The sequence below is a fragment of the Trichechus manatus genome, unplaced genomic scaffold (genome assembly GCF_000243295.1).
Source record: "Trichechus manatus latirostris isolate Lorelei unplaced genomic scaffold, TriManLat1.0 scaffold00172, whole genome shotgun sequence".
Lineage (NCBI taxonomy): Eukaryota > Metazoa > Chordata > Mammalia > Sirenia > Trichechidae > Trichechus > Trichechus manatus.
The window spans coordinates 5,789,016-5,814,076 of NW_004444108.1; the positions used below are offsets into that span (position 1 = coordinate 5,789,016).

At 35.5% G+C, this 25,061-nt stretch overlaps 1 protein-coding gene across 1 annotated transcript in view; it reads right to left on the reverse strand.

Annotated features, from left to right (window-relative positions):
• The window catches only part of KHDRBS2 (KH RNA binding domain containing, signal transduction associated 2), a gene marked incomplete at its 5' end in the record, with an annotated part of 440,115 nt that extends 418,050 nt beyond the window's left edge, over positions 1-22,065 (reverse strand). Inside the window, one exon of the mRNA XM_004386836.1 lies at positions 21,949-22,065. Within this exon, the coding sequence (XP_004386893.1) occupies positions 21,949-22,065 (117 nt within the window). The remainder of the gene's footprint in view (positions 1-21,948) is intronic.
• Positions 22,066-25,061: the final 2,996 nt, after the last annotated feature.

A 25,061-nucleotide genomic window follows, 5' to 3' on the forward strand; every position in this document is an offset into this window, starting at 1 on the left:
TATATATATACAGATATTTATGTGTGTGTGTGTATAAACCAAAAAACAAACAAACAAATTTGTTGTCTGCAAGTTGATTTCGACTCACAGTGACCCTATAGGACAGAGTAGAACTGCGCAATCGGGTTTCCAAGGAGCAGCTGGTGGATTTGAACTACTGACCTTTTAGTTAGCAGGCAAGCTCTTAACCACTGTGCCACCAGGGTTCCATATATATATATATATATATATATGTATATATACACACACACAAACATACCACACATACATATTTGTGTGTATATATGTATATTACAGTCTTTTCTATAAAGTCTTTTAGTATACCATATATTTGCTCTCTCTCTTTTTATAGGTTATTTGATCATTTTGGTATTTAGAGAAGTTTCTATTATTCTGATAATTACTTTTATCCATATACATTTGTACAATAAGCCTCAGTCCCTTCTTTTTAAAATATTTTTTGGAAATAGTGTATTGTCTCCCTCGTAAGAGAAACAACAAAATTAGTTATTATTCACATTTTTCCTCCCCTGTCGTGCAAACAGTGAGCTCGGCTGCTAACTGAAAGATTGGTTGTTCGAGTCCACTGAGAGGGGCCTTGGAAAAAGGCCTGACAATATACTTCTGAAAAACCAGCAATTGAAAACCCCATGGAGCACAGTTCTACTCTGATACACATGGGGAATACACACGAGGAATGATATATAAAAGTCAGAATTAATTTGAAGACAACTGGTTTACTGGTATTAGCCTCTGATATTAAGTGATATTTATTTTCATATCTACTTAATAATCATAAGATGCTCAGAAAATTCACTTTACTTTTCATTTAATTTCTCCATTCTCATGCCCCTCATTTTTGCTAGTTTTACTGCATCTACACTGTAAGAACATATAGCCATGACATGTAAACTGCCACCCTTATCATCATCATTTAGTCTTACACTTACATGCAAATTTATATTTAATGCTGACTACCAAACCTTGTAATTTCTCTCTAGTCCTTTGGGTTGTCTGAATCTCATTCTGTAGTAAATTCCTCAGAAAGGACTCATGGGAACAATATTACCTGAGTTCTTGCATATTAATAATCATTCAAAGGTTTTATATATGAATTAGAATGACTTAATATAAAATTCCTGATTCACATTATCTTTATCTTCTGTAAGTTACTTGATTGCCTCCTGGCAGAAACCATTGCTGAGATAATCTTCTTTTCCCCCACTTGTAAGTAACTTGATATTTTTGTATGCATGCCCCCAATTTTTTTTTTCCTAAGTCCAGTTGATTTACTAGAATATGTCTAATACTTTTTGGTCAATTTCCCTAGGTACATAGTGAGAATTTTCTATATATAGTTTTCAGTTTTGTTTTCAATTCCAGGAAGTTTTTTTTTAACATTATGGTTTTTAGTGTTTATTCTGCTACCTTGCTTTGGTTTTCTTTTTTGAGAACACCTATTGTACATATGGTGATGTGCTTTGACTGTCTTCTATATCTATCACTTTCTCTCAAATCTTATCAGCTCTTTCTTCATTTATATTTGAATTTTTGAATTTCATATCTTTACATCTTCTATTTTAAGACATTACCATTTGTATTTAGTTGCTCTTTGTTCCCTCAGAATGTAACTTTTATTTTTGAAATTAGTTTTTCTTTTATTTATATTTCAGTACTGTCAGCTCTTTACAAATGTTTCTTTTCTCCAGTTACATTTCTGAGTTACTCTGTTTCTGATGTGATTTCAATACTTCTACACTTTCTTTACTTTTAGCTTGCTAATAAATATTATATTAATTTTTCATTTTTTTTTGTACTTCTATTTTTTCATTTTCATTTTCTTCCTTCATCATCTTTTTATTAAAATAACACCCTGTGAACTTTAACAGCAATCCTTGTTTGCTGCTAATTTTTAAGTGAGATGAGACTTCCTATACATTTTAGTGTGTGGAGTGAGTACTAGCACTTTCTCTTTTGTTGCTTTTCCAAATGGATAAAAATTTGGCCGCTTGATTTCTGAGATTTGTCTTCTCTGATTAACTGCCCCATTTGACTTAAATCTTCATTTACTTTGCCCTTGGTTTTGTTTTTTTCTTATTTTCTCAGTTTTGTGCTGTTATCAGTAGTTTTTTTACAGTGTGTGGCTCTGTCCTGGAAGTTTCAAGAACTCATAGGACCTAGACTTCTCCAGTATCTTCAGATTTTTATGTTGACCCATTGACCTCACCCATGCATTGAGTGGTATTTCTCAGTGTTGGCTTCTGTTCTTAGATTGGTCTGTCACAATGTCCAGTGAATACCCTGCTCTTGGGCAATCAGAAACTATGCTTATTTTCTTATCCTCTTTCCTCACAGATGCTGACTGCACATGGATCTTACACTTGTCAGTAGTTTATCCCCACTCACTTATTTTAGGGACAATGGGGGATAAGTCACTTAGTTTTAGTATGAGGGTTAATTGGTTTGTAAATATTTTGATTTTGCCATCTTATTTGTACTGTTTTTATATATTCTCTCTCAATATACACCTGTGTTTTATTGACTATGCAAAGGCATTTGACTGTGTGGATGATAACAAATTATGGATAACATTTTGAGGAATGGGAATTCCAGAACACTTAACTGTGCTTGTGAAGAACCTGTACACAGTTTAAGAGATATTTGTTCAAACTGAACAAGAGGACACTGCATGGTTCAAAGTCAGGAAAGGTGTACATCAGAGTTGTATCCTTTCACCACACTTATTCAATCTGCATGCTGAGCAAATAATCCGAGAAGCTGGACTATATGAAGAAGAACGGGGCATAAAGATTGGAGGAAGATGCATTAACAACCTGCATTATGCAGATGACACAACCTTGCTTGCTGAAAGTGAAGAGGACTTGAAGCACTTACTGATGAAGATCAAAGACCACAGCCTTCAGTATGGATTACACTCAACATAAAGAAAACAAAAATCTTCACCACTGGACCAATAAGCAACATCACGATAAATGGAGAAAAGATTGAAGTTGTCAAGGATTTCATTTTACTTGGACCCACAATCCACATCGACGGAAGCAGCACTCAAGAAATCAAAAGATGCATTGCATTGGGCAAATCTGCTACAAAAGACCTTTTTAAAGTGTTGAAAAGCAAGGATGTCACCTTGAAGACTAAGGTGCGCCTGACCCAAGCCGTGGTGTTTTAATTGTTTCATATGCATGCAAAAGCTGGACAGTGAATAAGGAAGACAGAAGAAGAACTGATGCCTTTGAATTGTGGTGTTGGCGAAGAATATTGAATATACCATGGACTGCCAAAACAATGAACAAATCTGTCTTGGAAGAAGTACAACCAGAGTGTTCCTTGGAAGCAAGGATGGTGAGACTATGTCTCGCATACTTTGGACATGTTATCGGGAGGGATCAGTCCCTGGAGAAGGATATCATTCTTGGTAAAGTAGAGTGTCAGTGAAAAAGAGGAAGACCCTCAACGAGATGGACTGACACAGTGGCTGCAGCAATGGACTCAAGCATAACAATGATTGTGAAGATGGCACAGGACCGGGCAGTGTTCCCTTCTGTTGTGCATGGAGTCGCTATGAGTCGGAACAGACTCGATGGCACCTAAAAACAACAACAACATCACTTTATCTCTTTTTCATGTCCACATATCTCAAGGAGAATGTAAGCTCTAAGTAGGTATGAATTTTTTTCTTCTTTAAAAATTAACTGCCGTATGAGCAGCCCATGACAACTTTTTTCAAATAGAAAGTATTAAATATATATTTATAAAAATGTAAATAAAATGGGTAATAATCTAGAATATCAGCTATCACAGAAAGGTCTAATACACTGGAGCTTACATAACTACTCACTTTGGAAATAAGCAGCTCATGGACTATTTTTTTTCTGTCTATTGCAATTTAAATGGAATGAGGGATCAAAACTGGATTGCAGTTAGGGACAGTATGCTGAGGAACATTATAAATTTCAAAAAAACAGGAAAAATATACTCTGTATTTCTTATTGCCTTTTATTTAATAAGTGCTCATTTTAAAAACTAAGTAAACAGGTAAATGTAAAGGTAAATGCAACATATACTATTTTTTAATACACTGTACACAACTGCATATTTCAGATAATGTTGAAAAGATTAGGGCAAAAAGTGTACATGGCCTAAGGCTAAGTATTAACTCTTTTTTAGCATGTCTTTCAATAAAAATATTTGAAAACGCAAATATTTTAAGCTGTCATCTGTATACACATTGTCTTAGTCATCTAGTGCTGCTGTAACAGAAATACCACAAGTGCATGGCTTTAACAAAGAATAATTTATTTCCTCCCAGTAAAGTAGGCTAAAACTCCAAATACAGGGCGTCAACTCCAGAGGAAGCTTTTCTCTCTCTGTCTGCCTTCTCATCAATCTTCCTCCGGACTAGGAGCTTTTCTGTGCAGGGAACCCAGGTCCAAAGGATGTCCTCTGCTCCCAGCACTGCTTTCTTGGTGGTATGAGGCCACCAACTCTCTGCTTGATTCCTTTTCCTTTTATCTCTTGTAAGATAAAAGGTGGTGCAGGCCACACCTCAGGGAAACTCCCTTTACATTGGATCAGGGATGTGATCTTAGTAAGGGTGTTACAATCCCACCATAATCCTCTTTAACATAAAATTACAATCACAGAATGGAGGACAACCACATAATACTGGGAATCATGGCCCAGTCAAAGTGATACATTTTTGGGGGGACATAATTCAATCCATGATACACATGGACAGATTTAACCTTTTTTTGATTTTCTTTTTAAGCTGAAAACAAACTACTTGTTTTATATGAACTCTTTCTGCCTATGTATAGAAACTATCATTTTTTTCTGGAGTGTATATGATTAATTGGAAACCATGGTGGTGTAGTGGTTAAGAGTTACAGCCGCTAACCAAAAAGCCGGCAGTTTGAATCCACCAGGCGCTCACTGGAAACCCTATGGGGCAGCTCTACTCTGTCCTACGGGGTCACTATGAGTCGGAATCGACTCAATGGCAATGGGTTTGGTTTGGTTTTTTTATATGATTAATTATGCAGTGTAAAATCCTTACTCTAAAGCCACTCATTTTCACATATACTTACTTTCACCATATGTCTTTGGACAAACTTTCCAGTCATATATTTTTTTATCATACTTATTTTCTATATCAGAAAATGTTTGTATGCATGTGAGGGCATGCACATGCAACATCATAAACCAGTAACCCTCACTGGCAACTTGTTTTTGAAAGACATTAGCAAAGTTTCTGCTTAAAAAATTATTTTTTTTGAAACTCAACTAATAAATTTGGCAAGATCTCAACATTCATATGTCAATACATGGGATCATACATAATACCTCTGGCCTTAGTGTATAAACATAACACAACTTCAAGACAATTAGGACTGAGAAGTGATAAGCTTTGGGTTTTTCCTTGTGTCTTGAAGTGAATTTCTACAATCCGCAACTAGAATTCTGCTAAATTATTCAGGCAAATAATAATAGTTGTAACATTTGTATGTATAGATTGATCTGATAAATTACATCCTGAACTCAGGAGTCAGATAAACATTGAAGCTGTTAACTGTGGTCATAAATTAACTCAGAAGTCATTTAAGTATGAGTAATAGTCCTTTATATTAGGAATTAAATAATCATCCAAACTGATTTTCATAGCACATACTTAAATAATGTTAAAATATGAAAAATTAATAACAAGAAAATTTTAGTAATAGATGCAATAAAATATTTATAATAGCAACACAACTCTTCGTCAACATTAATATGACAAACTGGCATGTATTGCCTGACATTTGTGGGGGGGAAGTTTTTTTTTTAACATGGGTAATGTAGCAATACAAAACCAATCCATTGCAGTACTGTACAAAACTTTTAACAACTGTTAAAATATGACCAGTTTATTTAGCATCTTTCTTGTGAATCTCTTTCACAGAATGGCAACTGAACCTATCATCTACTGTAAGAAGCCCTGGTGGCGCAATGGTTAAGAGCTTGGCGGCTAACTGAAATGTTGGCGGTTCAAATCCACCATCCACTCCTTGGGAGAAAGATGTGGCAGTCTGCTTCTATAAAGATTACAGCCTTGGAAACTCTATAGGGCAGTTTTACTCTGTCCTATAGGGTCGCTATGAGTTGGAATCAACTACTGTAATGTCCCAGACATTTGTGAATAAGTAGCATGATCAGGGAACAGCTAGGTTTAGGAAATAATTTGTAACTCCCATATAATAGGTCATGAGAAACGCTCTCCAGAAGAGTTATCTGAACATTTTACCCTCCACTACATAAAATAGCTGAGAAGTCCATCTGCATTCAGTATCACTACCAAAGCAAAGAAGAAAAATGAAAAAGATCAGAAATCTAATCTGGCAAAGATAAAATAGAAGTGAGCATGATATATTAATAGTCCTGTGGATTTTCATAATAAATCCATCTCCAAAATCTCCCCCAAGTAATGCAATTACATGAGATGTGAAATTCGTGGATTACAATGACATAGATACAATTCTATCAATATTACAGAGACTGCAATTTTATTTATTTTTAAAGGAATATGCATTTGTAGATACAAACTCCTTTACTTAGAAATAAAATTTTGATGGGAGAAAAATAGATATTATCATCTAGACTAAGCCCTCTACCTTCTACTAGAGAAAAAAAGACTCCTTAGATTCCCAATAAAAGGACATACATTTAACATAATGACTAGAGTTTAATTTTGCAGTAGAGGAGAAAAGAAAAGAGAAAGCAGAATTATTTTGGAACAGCCACAAGAGATTCACCACTAAACTGTCAGAGCTGAGAAACGGGAAATCTGCTTTAACATCAGATGTGTGGGAGGAGATGAAGACTTTAATATCCCCACTCTGGTGCACCCGTAATAAAACAGGGATCTTGCAGCATCTGTTCCAAGTCTGATGTAATTCTTTGGTGAGTATTCCCTTAGAACAATATAATTTTCTAAAGTATCAATCCTTCAGTGTGCAATTCTTCAGAGAAGGTTAAATTTTCCTCTTGGTTATAGAGTTTTGAAAATGCCACTGTTAATTACATGGAAATATTAGACACTTCATGAATCAATTTGTTAGAACTATTTAAACTGATGCAGATGGCTTCATTTATCTAACAAACCTACTCTCTCTACTAGGGAATCAAAATCTCCAGTTTACTTCTGAATTCTGGAATTCTCATTTAATGAATTGCTGGGCAAATATTCTCCTGAACCCTAACTGAGAAATGATTATTTGCTGAATGAACAAATGAACTACTAATAGAAGAGTCTTCCCTAGAACTAGCACACAATACTAACATCAAGCAACCTGTACCAAAATGTGAGGCATAAACATCTATCCAATACTTTAGGAGTACATTTTCACCTTCTTCATAACTTTCTAAAAAATGTATCGTCCTATACCAAATGGATTATATTAATGAAAAAGATGATATAAATGTTAATGCTTTAGCTTTTGATAAATGATTCTCAAGTTCTGTATTGTGAAAACGTATGTCTGTATGAAGATATACACGAATCTTCATAGCAGCTTTTTCATAATAGTGAAAACAGGAAACAACCTAAGCTGCCATCAAGAGAAGAATGGATAAACAAATTGTGGTATAGCCACACGATGGAAAACTACTCTGCAATATAAAAGCACAAATTACTGATACATGAAACAACATGGATGACACTCAAAAGGATTATTCTAAGTGAAAGAATTCAAGCATAAGTCTATACACTATATAATTCCATTTATAAAATTCTAGAAAATGGCAAAATGATAGCAACAGAAAGCAGATCCATGGTCACCAAGATACAGGGGTGGAGAAAGGACTAAAGGGACTTTAAAGGGGCAGAAATATTCTTTATCTTCATTATGTTGATATAAACATGACTGCACACATTTGCACACTTAAAAGTGGTAGTTTATAGTCTATGTAAGTTACATGCTAATAAAAATGATATTAAGAATATAATGATGTGGTCCCAGTGGTTTTAATAAAATCAGCTGTTAGAGGGGAAAATCTGTACCAGAATGGCATTTTTTGCAGATAATTTAAGCAACAGTTTACAGCTATGTGAAAAACTAATTTCTATTAGATGTGTAGTTAAATATACCGTGATCTATTTTCTAACCTAGAAACCTATATAGGGATTAAGAGGTGAGAGAAACTCTCTCCTCCTAAAAAGGAAATTCTGGGAGCTAGAGACATGAGGATTTCCCAGAAGAGCCCATGCTGCTCCTAGCCTTCTCCTGAGGAGGGAGCTAGAGTTGCTGAGGACTGGCTACCTCACTTCTCTGCATGGTATCACTAAGTAAGAGATCTGCCAGACTCCAGTGCAGAGATGGCTGACTCAGGAACCTTGAATACAGGGTGCTTCTTTCCCCTTTTCCCTCAGGGTGCACACTGTGACAAACAAGAGAGAAGATGTATCAAGATGTTTTCTTAAATAAGTTATATCTAAACTATTCAATTTTATAGAAGTCAGCTAATGAAGAAAACCATGGTCAATTCAATTTTCTGTATCCTATACGCAATTTTATGACTAGACATTCAAAGTAATTTGGATCCATTTTATACTTCTACATCTTAGGTTGTAATAGTTTTTAAAAAGTCAAAAGAACAAATACAATAAGTATAATTAATGTCACTGAACTGTACATGTGAAGACTTTTGAAATGTCAAATGTTTTGTTGCATACATGTTTAACACAATAAAAAATAAAAAAGAGTTCATAAAATTGGCTATTCTTTTTTTTTTCTTTCACACCTAGTAATTAAATATTTCTTACTAAATTACCCAGCAATCTTAAGATTATTGTTTCTTGGGCAATAAAAATAAATGAAATTAAACTAATAATTTTCACCTTTCTTGCCAACTCTAAGATTGTATACATCAATGTACTATGTGTATGATAATATGGGAGCATATATATATCTCAGATCACTTGGATGAAAATTAACATGACCCCCAAGTCACCCTCATAATGTTCTGAAACAAATGAGGATTGTTCAAGTTTAATTACAATGTCCCAGATAATTATGTTAAAACTATAGAGTTGCCAACTGTCTTAATCACCTAGTGCTGCTCCAACAGAAATACCAGAAGTGGATGGTTTTAACAAAGAGAAGTTTATTTCCTTACAGTAAAGTAGGCTAAAAGTCCAAATTCAGGGTGTCAGCTCCAAGGGAAGGCTTTCTCTCTCTCGGCCTTCTCATTAGTGTTCCCCCGCACTAGGAGCTTCTCGGCGCAGGGACCCCGGTCCAAAGGATGCACTCTGCTCCTGGTGCTGCTTTCTTGATGGTATGAGGTCTCCCACTCTCTGCTTGCTTCTCTTTCCTTTTATCTCTTGAGAGATAAAAGGTGGTGCAGGCCGCACCCCAAGGAAACTCCCTTTACATTGGATGTGACCTGGATAAAGTCGGTGTTACAATCCCACCCTAATCCTCTTTAACATAAAATTACAATCACAAAATGGAGGCCAACCACACAATTCTGGGAATCATGGCCCAGCCAAATTGATACACACATTTTTGGGGGACATAATTCAAACCATGACACCAACGGAGCATCGTTTACCTTAACTCATAATACAAAATCTTCCTTAAGACAACCATAAAACTCATAACGAGTTTTCATGTACTTTCTTTTAGAAGATGACAACAATGATGGTTAAATAAAATAGATAAAACTTATATTTCAAAGAACTAGAATCCTGAAAATACTAACTCAGCACAGGTAGGATATGTCTGTTCAGTTTACAGCTTACTGTCTTATTATTTATTGTTTACGTTCCCAATTGAAGGAGTTGACTGTTGACTTAGAAGAGTTTCATGTAAGTAAATATGACATTTGTGGTGCTGCTGAGTAAATAAACATCCCAAACACAGTCTAGTAGTATTTAAGAAAATAAAAATGAGGGCTATTCAGGGTATCAAGCTCTGGAAAAAAATCTGGTTTCTTTCTAATAATTTTAGCTATCAAAATTATTAAATGTAAATAGGAAAAAGGAGGAAATTTAAGAAAGACTAGGCAAAACATTCCATAAAAGCACCTGATGATAGAAACACTATATTTGAAAACCTGCGGAAAAATACAAAAGGAAGAGAAAAAAAATAAAAGTCCACCATTGAGGAAGAGGACGCAGCAAATAGGGGGCATTAGCAGCTTAGAAATGTAAACAGTAAAGCTTCTGGAGACTTTCCAAATTCTCTAAATCAGGGACCACATTTTGTTTGCGCCCCCCATCACACGCAGTGATGCTAGAATTATAGATGTTAGCAATTATATACATAGCCTAAAGATGCCTTATGTGGAGGAAAAAAGCAGAACACATGCAAGAATACTGGCATAGCAGTTTCCAGTCCATCTAAAAATTCTGAGCCTCAAGAAAGTAGAGATTGAAATGCTATTACGTTCCAAATTAAAACAAATGTTAAGTTGTAAACCAAAATATTCAAGAGTAAAGTTCTTTACACATAGCATTTATAAAATAAATTTACTTAGAAACATTCCTAGTGATTTCTAACATTTAGATATTAACAAAAAAGTAAACAACTAAGTATGTTTCCTTTATTGGCATTTGGCATGCTTGCTCCTGGGACTAGTTTAAGTGCTAGCAGATTGGATAACTCTGGACGCGCCTTTCACGTAGAATGCCTTGTGAATGGCATCCCTGGAAGTGTACAAAATGCTGTCCTGACTGCAGAAAGTCAAGGGGAGCAATCAATTATGTTTATAGCAAAATATGCTATTTTTCATTTGTAACCTGGACATTTCATTTTCCTCAGTGTTTTTGACCTCGCTCTTGGTAAACCAATACATACCGAAACAATTAAAAGTGCACTCAGTAATGTTGTTAACCATTAGATCAAGGGACTGGTGACTTCTCTGTTTTTCTCTGGGTTCTATTTAGCATCATTAATTATAACTAGAAAATAGCCATGAGTCAGAATCCATTCGATGGCAATGAACAACAACACTTTTTTATCCAGGGTTGTCAAGAGCCCAAACAAATTTTTGAGTATTCATGACAACGCTACAGAGCTAGGGAAAGATTCAGACATTTACCACTGATAACACTAGATTTCTATTCAGCTGTTGAATGACTTGTGAAATTAAAAAGTAAATAAGGAGAAAACAGAATGCTAAGTCAAATAAACATCATTGCAACTAATGAAATTCAGAATCTAAATTAGTGCTGACGGTGCACTTGAGTGAAGTGCAGGATTTTTCTCTTTAGCATTCCCAATCTGGGCCTATTATCCTCTTAACTGTACCTCCAAATTCCCCAAGCTATGCTAGAACAAGTTGTCCACGTTTCTCTTCAAAGCATACGGCTTATATTGGGGTCAAGTGTGAACTGTTTACAACAAGCATTTAACAGTATCTTTCTCAAAACATACAAAAATAACAACAACCCTTTCATCAAAACCTTTTCTAAGAGAGTAAATATCATTATTATTTCACTTTTTAGATAACCATTCCCTTTGATTTGACATTAAAATTACCCATAAAATAACAAAGGTAATCTCACAAGAAGCAAAATAAATCAATACAGTAAATTTTTCTTCTTAGTAGCCAATTTTCCTCTTAGAACAATATATAGACATATATGTCTATTGCTTTGGTTACTAGGGCAGGGAGCAAAGAAAAGATAGGTTCCAATATAAAATAAAATAATAAAGCCAATCTTAATAGTTTAAAGGATTAAACATGCAACATAGCTAGAATATGCAAAAGAAATTTCATGTGCTCTGTATTTGTTCACCATACAACTAGAATGATTTTATGTGTTAATGCTTGCTATTGAATTAAATGAAACATATATATATATATAAAATATACATATAATATACATATATAAACCTGTTACTGTCAAGTCAGTTCTGACTCATAGCGACCCTATAGGACCTAGCAGAACTGCCCCATAGGGTTTCCAAAGAGCGGCTGGTGGATTTGAACTGCTGACCTTTTGGTTAGCAGCTGAGCCCTTAACCACTGTGCCACTAGGGCTTGCTCGTGCTCACTCTTTCTCTATATATGCGCGCACGCGCGTGTGTGTGTTAATACAAAGTATACTAACAATGAATGTATATTAATAAACTGAGTCATCTCAGGATTCTGCCTGAAAACTATTTCCTAATATAGGAAATTGTTAAAAAGAAATAATGTCAATGGGCAAATACATTACAGGTAATCTTACTGTATAAATTGCTCCTATATATAAATTCCACCATCCATAAGAAATGTAAAACATGATTGCTAAAGCAACAATACACTGAGTTATTGTTCTCAGCACAAAAATGCCATATGATGGGCCTTCTCTTGGGTAAGACAAATCTTCAATGATTTGTCTTGATCAAAAGAAGGGTTTAGGAAGGAAAAGCATTTCCGTCCTGTTCTAGGGCAATACTTTCTGCATAGTACAATTTACTTCCCTTCTGGTATCCACTTAGCAATTCTGATAAAATGCCAGAGCACCTTTTATATCAGGCTGTAATAAACTTAAGAAGCCTTACAGAGAAATTAGAATTACCTACCCAGTTAATCTTGAGTCTTGGGACTTTAAACCAGACAGTCACAGGTGTAAATACCTTAAACCAGTTTTATGTCCATGCTAGGTCATAACTGCAGTTTTCTATTTTTGGTGTCTGGTTTCCCATACGAAAATCTGAACTTCCTTTCATGGAAAACTTTTCCCTTCCTGGTCAATTTGAAATAAAACTTTGACATGTGCTTCAGTCACTTGATTGGAGAATATGCTTGAACAAATTCAAAATAAGCTGCAAGTTAAAAAAAAAAAAAGTAACAATAACATAAACAGAAATTAACAGAGTCTATAGTGATTGCCATGAGAAGGAAGTTAGAAAGGCAAGAAGGGAACAAATCTAGTATTTAGAAAATTATTTACAATGTTGTGCATCTTCTAATATATAAAGTTGCAGGAATGTGTTCCAGTTATCTATTGTTGCATAACTGAATACTCCAAATTAAGTGGCTTAAAACAATAGTTTTGTTATTATATTAATGTACAAGGATTCTGTGAGCCAGGGAATTAAACAGAATGTAATGGGAATGACTTGTATCAGATCCATGAAGTCTGGGGCCACAGACAGGAGGATTCAAGCTGATAGGAGGACTTCAGCAGCTGAGGATCACTCGAATGGGACCTCAGATCATCGGGAGAGTTTTTATTTGCATCTATAGTGCCAGGACTGGGGTGATTCAAAGGCTGGGCTCAGCTGGGACTTCCCACTGGGTACCTATCCATGGACTGTCTGTAACTTCGGCTTCCTCAAAGCTTGGTGGCCTCAGGATAGTCAGAATTCTTACAAGGCTTCTCAGGGCTCCAACAGATAGTGTTCCTACAAATGAAGCAGGAGGTACATGGCCTTTTCCAACCTAGCCTCAGAAATCACAAAGCATCACTTCCTCTAAATTTTATTAATTAGACACAAGTCACTAAAACCATCTAGATTCAAACGAAAAGTAATTAGACCCCACTCATCTCTCTTAAAAGATGTAACAAAGAATCTGTAGCCATCTTTAGATTTCCCACAGGATGTGGAACTTAAAAGATTCTCAAGATAAACTTGGCCCCTTTTTATACTGATTATATCTCTTTTCCACGGCCCATCTGTCAGTTTGTCTTACGATGGTGACTTGCATGTTGCTATGATTTTAAATACCAGCAGAGTCAACCATGGTGAACAGGTTTCAAGAAAGTTTCTAAATTAAGACAGACTAGTAAGAAAGGGCTGGTGACGTACTTCTGAGAAATAGGCAATGAACACCTTAAGGGTTACAACAGACTACTGTCCAATGTACAGTAGTGCTTGAATATGAGCACCCTACATTGGAAGGGGAAATCCTGGTGGCATAGTGGTTAAGAGCTACGTTTGCTAACCAAAAGGTCAGCAGTTCAAATTCACCAGGTGCTACTTGGAAACTCTATGGGGCAGTTCTACTCTGTCCTATAGGGTCGCTATGAGTTGGAATCGACTCAACGGTAATGGGTTTAGTTTTTTTTTTGTTTATATTGGAAGGCACTACACAATACCTGCAGCAACGGACTCAAACATACCACTGATCATAAAGATGGTGCAGGACAGGGCAATGTTTTGTTCTGTTGTACATAAGATTGCCATGAGTCAGAGCTGACTCAATGGCAACTAACCACAACAATGACATATTTCATTTTTATTTTGGTGGTAATAGATGGACAGTAAAGCTCAGGACAAAAAGGGCTAGGCCTGTCTCAGGAGTGAAAAAGAAATACACAACTGTAGTTGTAGTTTATAAAATGTTAGGTGTCTAGAAATTTCCCAGTTTTCGTATGTTTTATTTCCTCAATAGCTTAACAACTGAAAATTTCTTGAAATATGGCTGGAGAGACTCTGGATTTGTAACTCCCTCATTTCGCTCCTCTCAGAAAACAAGGGTTCAGTCTACATAGCTAGTAACAACTGATGATGGACAAAAAGCTACTCCAATAGTAGCATTTATTTATTTTTTTTAATATATAGACCTTGGTTTATGGCTACAAGATTGGGTCCCCAAAAGCGTTCAAACATCAGGTCTTAATTGTAAAAATTAAAACAAGTATGCCTAGTTGTGAATAAAATCAGACTAGAGGAAATTAATGATTTAAGGTAATATGTAACTTTGATCTACAATGCATAAAGCATTGCCATCTCATGCTCTGTCATCAAAGCTTATGAAGAAATGAACCTAGATAGATTTATGACTTTGCTTTTTTTTCCATTTTAAGATCATAGCACTACAGTAAATGACAAATTATTTATATTCATAAAAGGCATGAAGGTAGTCTTGTTGAAAAATTATTTCTCACATGTATGTTGATATATTGCACTCTGCTCATTTAGAGTCCAAATATAAACTAGGCTGAAATAACCTTCTATTGGTTGAATAGAGAGACAGGTTTCACTGTGTCCTCACAAAATATATATTTGATTTGTAATATAATGTTCCTTATCGCATTTGCCACCGTTCAAGTGGGGATCTTTAGTCTGTTACTCTAACTCCTTAAAATTCAGATCAGAGAAGTAAATGAATGCAGTGAATAAAACAAAAATAAAATCCTACCTATCTTTATGAGATGTGCCTTAATCTTTGTGCATACACAAATGATATGTAAGCAAATTATTATAGTTATTATTTACTTATTATTGTATCTCTGTTGGGAAGTCAAGATGGGCTCTGCATTCTTTTCTGCAGGAGGGAAATTGAGAAAGAAATACTGTAGATCTACTATGCAGTTTATTAGGGGCACAGCTAAAATAAAAGTCAGAGTGTCTGGGCTCTGATTTTGTAGGATTACAAATTGCTTTGGTGTTCGGGATATTAAACAGTTGAAACAGGAGTCTATGTAACTAATCACAGCCTGACTGACAAGCAATGAGCATGGCTTCACCCCTTCAGGATTTGAGAGACTACTGTGCTGTTTGATGTTGGGCAAAGCCCAGAAGCCAAATGAGACAAGGGTGACTGGTGCAGGATTGATGCCCACTTGCCCACCAGGCAGTTGTATCACTTTGAAGCTTTTTCCTTGATTTTTTAGTTTATGAAAATCAATCATGCCATGAAATCAGAAAGGATTTACTAAAGTAGCCATCACCAAATACAGAAGATATATTATAAAACAGAAACAGCTCATGATATTAGCACATCAAAGAGAGAAAAGTTTGCCTTGAGAATTATCAGACATTTTCAAATAAAACTCCACCAAAAAGCACTTTACTTTTAACATGTAATCACCAGCCTGTTTTAAGACTACTTTCCATCATTTCAACCAAGCTTATTAGTAGAAGTGCAAAATATTTTTTATTACACCATCACTTATATGCAACATTGTGATTTCCATTTAAGGACAATGGATATGTCTGCAAGAAATCTGCTTTCATGTTCTCCGATTTTCTCACTCATGTCTCGGCGTGTTCAGCCATGTTCTGATTTTCTCTTACTTCTTTAGTGTTTTTTGTTTTTTCCCTTGCGGATAATACGTTTGTTCCTCACTCTTTTCAAAGATAAGCTTGTAGAACCACTGCCTCCTCTGTTCTCCCTCACCCATCTCTGCCATCAGCACCACTAAAAATAGCAACACTATCTGAAGCTACAGTAAGTCACCCCTGAAGATTGCTTACAAGCAACTGCTGGTGAATCAGGCAGCTGTGTGGCTATTTAGAACAGAATGGCCATACGGTGTACGAAAGACTTAAACTTCAAAGGAATTTTTGAAGTGCCTGAGGTATTTTGAAATATTACAAACATACTGTATGTTTTACTTTCTGGATTCTCTAAGACTACCTTTTATCCTTACAACTTAAAAATTAGAATCTATTCAAGCCTTCCTGGATGGTTTTAGGAAGACTGTGAACTCATATATTCCCTCAGGGTCTGACCAATATAGATATGAAATCATGAATATAAAGCAGGCTTTTGCTACTGATGTTACTTTGGGTATTACTACATTTTATTTTATTTTGTTATTTGGCTTTTTTTTTTTTCCTTTGCTTACAGAGTTATTGGCTAAGTATAATTAAGCAAAAAGAATGGTTTTCCACCACCACCAAAAACAAGACAAAACAAAAAACACAATTAAAAGGCTAAATTTGTTAAAATCCTCTTAACTATGGAACACTAGAAATCTTTTCTATACGGTTGTTGGGTGTCGTCGAGTAGATTTCAACTCATAGTGACCCCATGTGACAGAGTGCAACTGCCCCATAGAGTTTTCCAGGCAGTAATTCTTATGGGAGCAGATCGGCGGGTCTTTCTCCTGTGGAGACTCTGGATAGGTTTAAGCGCTTAACAGTTACACTACCCAAACCAAAACCAAACCTGTGGGCCTCAAGTCGATTCCAATTCATAGCGACCCTATAAGACAGAGTAGAACTGCCCCATACAGTTTCCAAGCAGGGCTGGCGTACTCAAACTGCTGATCATTTGGTTAGCACTGAACTCCTAACCACCGCACCAGCAGGGCTCCTTTCTTTGCGGTTAAATTTTTAAGGTTATTCCAGCCTATGATATATTTGGACTCTAAATGAGCAGCGTGAAATACATCATAATACATGTGAGAAACAATTTTTCAACAAGACTAGAACAAATCTGAGAAATTCCTATTTTCCTATCCAAGGATTAAGAACTCTGATCAAACTAAATGTGTTTGACATCCTCTCTACCTACTAATCCATATGATTGAAACTTAACTTTTTTTTCAAGATAATGTTAAACATATCAGGATGTTTAATTAAATTACAAGCTCTGTGAGGGCTTCAGTCATGTCTCATCATTATTTTCTATCCAGCATAAAATTTAACCTACTGTTGAACACATAGTAGATTTGTAGTAAATATTATCAGTTATTTTGTCCCGACTTACACAATTATCCAAATATCTGTTTTTATCGTGAGGTAAAGAGTAAGTGAAGGAACCCTGGTGGCGTAGTGGTTAAGCACTCAGCTGCTAACCAAAAGATTGGTGGTTTAAACCCACTAGACGTTCCGCAGGAGAAAGATTTGGCAGTCTGCTTCTGTAAAGCTTACGGCCTTGGAAACCTTATGGGACACTTCTACTCTGTCCTGTAGGGTCATTAGGATTCGGAATCAACTCGATGGCAACGGGTTTGGTTTTTAAAGAGCAAGTTAAAGACACATTGTGTAGCACCTGTACAACATACATAACACACAAAAATAATCTGCACTATCGCTTCCTAGAAAAGTGAAGCAAGCCACTAACTGTAAATAAGTTTAACAAGCAAGTTCTTCCATGAAGGCGTCTGATTATGGGACTCTATAGGGGACCACTGACCAGGCGTTGACTGCAGGTGTACAAGGAGGGCCAAGAAATGCTTCATTTATTTTTTTATTCTTATTATTGGATAAATATGTGGAAAAAAAAACAGATTTGCAGAGACATGTTGATTTCCTTAATGCATGCTGATATGAATTTTAAATAAACACAGCTAACATTTGTAGGCTTTAGCCACTAAGCACCAAGCACTGTTCAACTAAATATGAGCTGGTTTTCATTTCCTGTTTCAATGAGACTTGCTTTTGAATAAATATAAGACAAAAGAGAGGTGTCTTGAGACCACATAGCCTATATTGTGTTCACTAAGGTGCTGAAAATAGGCAAAAGCATCTCTTCCAATCTTTTAATTTCTTTCTCTTACCCTTTTGATCTGTTTCATTTTCTCTCTTTGTGTGCTCTTAACCATTGCACCACCATGTATATGTATATATATGTATATGTATATATGTGTGTGTATATATATGTATACACATACATAATTCATAGACAGGTAAACATATAAATACCAAACATACAGGTAACATATAATTCATACATATTTCATTCATATATATATGTGAGAATGTATATATTTGAATATTTTAAGTTTCAATGCCTGTTAGACATACACATGGACATACCAAGTTGTATCTAAATAGTTAAATATATAAATCGAAAACTTAAGAAATATATGGGGGTGTTAGATGTATACATTTTGGGTTCAGCACCACATAGTTGGCATAAGATCATAAGGGAAGAAAGAAGTCTGAAGACTAAGCCCTGGGCTTAGAGGTTGGGAAGCAAATCCAGTCAGAAGGACTGAGGAGGAAAATGATAAAAAATCAAGGAAGGCAATTTATCGCAAATAACTTTTTCAGTGATTTTTGCTATAAAGGCGAGGAAAAAAAATCATGTGGTAGTTGAATGGGAATAAATATAGTTATAAACAGAGGTATGGTTATAACTGTAATAGTATTTATAGATACAGATATGGTTATAAAGGTAGGAGTCCCTGGGTGGCTCAAATGTTTAAGAACCTGACTACTAGCTTAAAGTTCGGTGGTTCGAACCCACCCAGAGGTGCCTTGGAAGACAGGCCTGGCAATCTGCTTCAGAAAGGTCACAGCCTGGAAAACCCCATGAAGCAGTTCTATTCTGTGCACTTGAGGTCTCCACGAGTTGGAATCTACTCCACACCAACTAACAGCAACAACAAAGATACGGATTCTCCCTCAGGGCTTTTATATTCTCTCTCTAGTCTCTGATCTTACTCTTGTTACTTCCCTCTCATTATCCAGTGTTTTACTTGATCACCACATCAAAATATTGTTTCCTCCAGCTTTAGCCTCTTTTCCCTTCTGTTTTTGTTTTAAAACCCATCAAAATTATCAATGCCTGAAAATATAAAATGGATTTATTCACTTATTTACTGTCTGTATCTTCCCTTGGAATGTGAATTCCAAGAAGGGAAAATCTTTGTTGTGTTCCTTGCTGTCAACTAGAACTGTGAATGGCACATCGTATGCCCAACAAGTACTTCTTCTATTAATAAATGAATATGTGCATGTTTGTGTGGTTGTACCTATACACACACACATATACACTTCCACTGCAGAATCAGATGTTTTATTTACTTGTTAAAAAAGTAAAATCACAAAACTTTTTTTTCCTGTTCAGATCATATTGCAGAAAGACAAAACAGCAGCATAGTAATTAATAGTTTGCCAAAGTCTTATTTTTATTTTAATCAAGCGATTTCTAAGGTAATTTTTTTTTCATATCCATGCCTGTTGTCTGATTTTAGCTGTGTGACTGACCCCTTGGCTGTTTATGCCCTACTAGATTGGAAAAAATGTATTATATAGTGCTATATGTCATCATTATCATCACTATTTTTATTGTGTCTCATTTTCAAAAGAAAAAAATATGAAATCACTCAAAGCATAACCATACACGATACATCACCCAAAACGTAATCAATGAAATATTGGATTTTAAGTAACAGGTAAACTTCATGGGAACTTAATACAAGCAAATTTGTTTCCTACTAGATTTTCAAATGCTTATGCTGGTATCTTACATGCTTCCAAGGAAACAGGAATCCAATGTAAAACTTTATGAACAGAAGAAAATGTCCAAATATATGGGTTTGAAAAATATATACCCATCTGCTTTAAAAGATAAGCAGAGACTATGTGGAGGCAACATACTGAGTGTGCAAAGCTGACTGAGAAATTTCTCTGCCCCTGTGCACCCTTTTAACTCAGCATTAAAGTCACTCCTGAGGTTCACTCTTCAGCCAAAGATTAGATAGGCCTGTAAAACAAACAATAATACACATAGTTCAACCATATATATAAGACTAAATGGGCATACCATCCCAGGGGCAAGGATGAGAAGGCAGGAAAGGAAAGGAAACCTGGACAAATGGAAATGGGGAACCCAAGGTCAAAACTGAGAGAGTGTTGACATGTTGTGGAATTAGTAACCAATGTCACAAAACAATATGTGTATTAATTGTTTACTGAGAAACCAATTTGCTCTGTAAACTTTCATCCAAAGCACAATAAAAAAAAAAAAACAAAACTCTGACCTGTGGAAGCTTATAGTTTAATAAGAGAAACAGACAGACAAATGGATAATTTCAATAACTGGTAAGAGAAGGTTTAGCCTCTTCTAGGGGTTCAGGGAAACCTTCCTAGTAAGACTATGCCTGGCCTAAACCGCAAAGAATGTGTAAAAGTATAAAATCACATAATATGGAGTTTATACTGTGAGAATATGAGAAACCTGGAGAATATATAACACACTATTAATGAATATCTGTAAAGCACAAGTATGGGTTATTATGTGTCAATTTCTCCTCATATGTCAAAAAAAATCTAACCTGGTTTGTGACAGAAGACAAAAGCTTATCTCACGTCTAGATGCTGGCATTACTACTTCTCAAATACATTATTTCTTCTAAATTTTAGTCAAAGAAACTACAGGCAGTAAGATTGGCAAGATGGTAGTTATTTTTGAAAATACACACAGTATAGAGTAACCAAAGTTATCCAAAATCAAAGATAGTAAAAACTATCCATTTTGTAATTTACAGAGTCGACTATTGACCCATTCTAAGAAAGCATCCATTTAGAGTGTCTTGGTCAACTTTAAATATAGACTCTTAAATAACAATAAAATATTTTCTGCATGATATATTCACCAGTTCAGTGACATCTCTCCATATAAATGCCTTCATTCGAGATGCATCATTAATAGTTCAAAGAAAGAACTCCTAAGCAATTTTCTAAGTAGTCCCGTAGCCAGAAATACATGATCGAACATTTTATTTTCCATGGTAACACCATATCACATTGTAAGTATGGCCTGGTCAAATGACACCACAGAACACATCCACCCTGCCCCAATAAACTTTAAAAGAATCTTTATGAATAAATCTCTACAAATAGTTATTATTTCTTCCAAAGTTAGAATTCTAACACACAGAAAATTGCCATCACTTTATAAAATGGGAAATGATGTAGTTCATATATGAAATAAATCATTTCAAACATCAAACTCGATATATTTCTTAGCTTACTGTTCTTCTGGAGGTCAGGTGAGCTGTTTAATATCATTGAAACATTTTAAGAAATAAAAAGATTCTCTTAGATTTGCAGGCAAGTATTTGAAATTGCTTCAGGTAAGAGGATCAAAGGGAAATAAGAGCAGAGAGATAAAATGGGAGAACAATACAATGGATGTGATTAGGTGATATGATTGAAGAGAGAAAAGGGATCCAGCCAGGGAATTAAAGAAAATGAACATAGACAGATAGAAACATCCTGCAGAGGATCTAAAAAAAGCAAAAAGATATGATAGCAACCTACACAAAGCACCAAAGAGAATAAAAATATAGAACCATATGATCTCGGAAAGAATGCCGATAAATGACTTTTATGAAGATAGAGAAAACATCAGAAAATATAGCAGGGTGATTCCAGAGGTGAGTATTATAGGAAATGGCAGAAGAACAATTCAGGTATGCTTATAAATTTGACCACCAGTGTTACAGGTAACCTTTCGTATATGTTAAATATCAAGTTCAAAGTTCAGTACCTTTGCTTTATCTCTCATTGATCCTTTGCCCAGGATAGACATTTTAGCACCTGTTTCTTCCTGCAGTCTCTTCAAGGAGTTTCCTCTTGGTCCAAGCAATTTCCCCACAAAATTGAACTAGGAAACAAAATCAATAGAAAGTCTGTTTTAAGGTAGAGTAAAGGGATGATTTGACCCAAGCATAACTGATGGGTTTCTTCAAACTTAACCATTGAGAAGTAAGTTATGCCATAAATATATAAATAAATATATTTCAGACCTCTAGTCTAGGACACTTTTTTTTTCAGAAGATCTGTTCTTAAGTCCTAAGTGAAATGAAAATGTCATGAAAGGACAAATATAAAATGAACAACTTGATTCTTCATGGTACAGTAGGCTATCTGCACTGGTTCCTAATCATTACTAATAGTAAATTTAAACTATGATGGATAGCATTCTGACAATTTTAAAGTTTGGTTTTGACCAAGACCTACTTTCATATTCAATATACAGATGAGAAAAATTTTTAATATGACATTTATTAGATAGCAAAGGTATGCCCAAATCAACAACATGTTGCACATAACATTTAGAAGAAAAACTTATACAATAAAATAAATTAATCATAACAGAAAAGAATTAGGGAGAATCCTTCTAGTTTACAAAATTTCCAAAGGCATTTTCTCTCCAACTAGATTATAGAAATAAAAAAGATTTTAACATAAGTCCAGGCAACTCCCCAATTTAAAAAAATAACATTTTATGTTGATTTTTAAAATAAATTTTAATATTTATTTTTTTAAACACTATCTAGGTCCATAACATTCTACTCCAAATTTCACAACTCAGAACAGGAGACTCAATTTTTCTTACATTCTCTGTGTTAAAGAGTTATTCTTAGGATCAACAAATAAAAGATGCGAACATATAATGAAAAGCTAAGACTACAGATACAGCATATACAAACAACATTTTGTCTACATAGAAAATTCTGGAAATGCTTTTGATTTGTGTACTCATCCTGCATGGTGGTTACAAACGGGTGAAATAAGAACAGCTATCAAAGTATGTATGTATGTATGCTACTAAGGGGAATATTACCAAATCAAATGACCCAGCTAGTTTTTCATGTCATCATTCACTGATTAATTAAAAAATACAAGGGCTTAGAATGCCAAGAACCATGTTGGCAGTAGGGAGCACAAAGATAAATAAAATTAGGTCATGTTACTGCCCTGACAGAGAACACAACAGAGAGTCCCTGATGGAGCAGGAGAAAAGAGGGGTATAGAACTCAAATTCCAGTAAAAAAACAGACTTAATGGTCTGATTGACACTACAGGGGCCCCAGAAGACATGGCCACCGGACGCTCTGTTAGCCCAGAACTGAAACCATTCCCAAAGCCAACTCTTCAGACAAAGATTAGACTGGACTATGGGACACAAAATGATACTTGTGAAAAGTGAGCTTCTTAGCTCAAGTAGAGACATGAGACTAAATGGGCAGCTCCTGTCCGGAGGCGAGATGAGAAGGTAAAAAGGGACAGCAGCTGGCTGAATGGACCCAGGAAATCCGGGGTGGAAAGGAGGAGTGTGCTGTTACATTATAGGGAGAGCAACTAGGGTCACATAACAATGTATGTATAAATTTTTGTATGAGAAACTAACTTGAACTGTAAACTTTCACTTAAAGCACAATTAAAAAAAAAAAAATTAGGTCATGTCAGAGCTCTCTAAATCAGGATTTTCTTCCTCTTATTTTTATTTTTATTTTTTTTTTACCATGGTCTCATACTAAGAAATACATCCTTACTTAGAGTGAAAGACTAAATGGTTTTCCCGTAAGTCCAGGATCAAGACAAGGATATCTTTATCCCACCACATCTATTTAACATTGTATTGCAGTGTGGATTGTCATACACATAGGTAAATGGATGAATGGAATATTACAAGGTCCAGAAATAGACTATCCTTAGATGGTCAATTGATTTTCAACAAAAATGCCAGGCAAACAAATCGAGAAGTAAAGTCTTCTCAACAAACGATGCCAGAAAAAAGTCCAATAATAGCCAAAGCATTCAGAAGTAGACTACATTGATGGCTATTCTTATCAAATACCAAGATTCGTTATAAACCCAAACTCATTACCATTGAGTTGACTCCGACTCATATAAGACAGAGTAGAACTGCCCCATAGGGTTTACAAGGTTGTAATCTTTATGGCAGCAGACTGACACATCTTTCTTCCACAGAGCAGCTGGTGAGTTCTAACCACTAACCTTTTGGTTAACAGTCCAGCGCTTAACCACTGCACCACCAGGGCTATAGTAATTACGATTGTGTGATATGTGTAGTCTTGGGGCACAGACAGACAAATAAAACAATGGAATCCAAAGTCCAGAAACAGATTTCTTCATACATTAAATGATGAATGATCCAAGTGGCATTACATATCACTGAGTGTGGCAGGTAGAATGATCGCTCCCTAAAGATATCCACATCATAATCCTCATGATTTGTGAATACGTTACCTTACATGGCAAAAGGGACTTTGCAGATGTGATTAAGTTAAGCAAGGATCTTAAGGTGGGATAATTATCCTGGATTATCCATATGCACCTAATGTAATCACAAGTGTCCTTATGTTAAAGAGGGAGACAGCAAACTCAGAGGAGATGTGATGACAGAAGCAGAGGTCGGAGTGATGCAATTGCTACCTTTGAAGCAAGAAGGAAGCCATGAGCCAAGGAATGCAGGTAGCCTCTAAAAGCTAGAAAAGGCAAAGAACAGATTCTCCCCTAGAGCTTCCAGAAGGAACAGAGCCCTGCTGACACTTTCATTTTAGCCTCATGAGACCCTTTCAGCCTTCTGATCTCTAGAACTGTAAAACAATAAATCTGTGTTTTTTTAATTCACTAAGCTTGTGGTGGTAGATACATCAGTCACAGAAAACTAATACACTGAGGATGGGAGGGACTATTTAATACATAGCATAATTGGCTATTCATAGTAAGAAAAAATAAAATTAGGTTCCTACCTCACACCATTAACAAAAACTGAATTCTAGATGGATTCTAGATTTAGGTGTGGAAGGCAAAACTTTAGAATTTCTAGGAGAAAAATATGGGGGAATG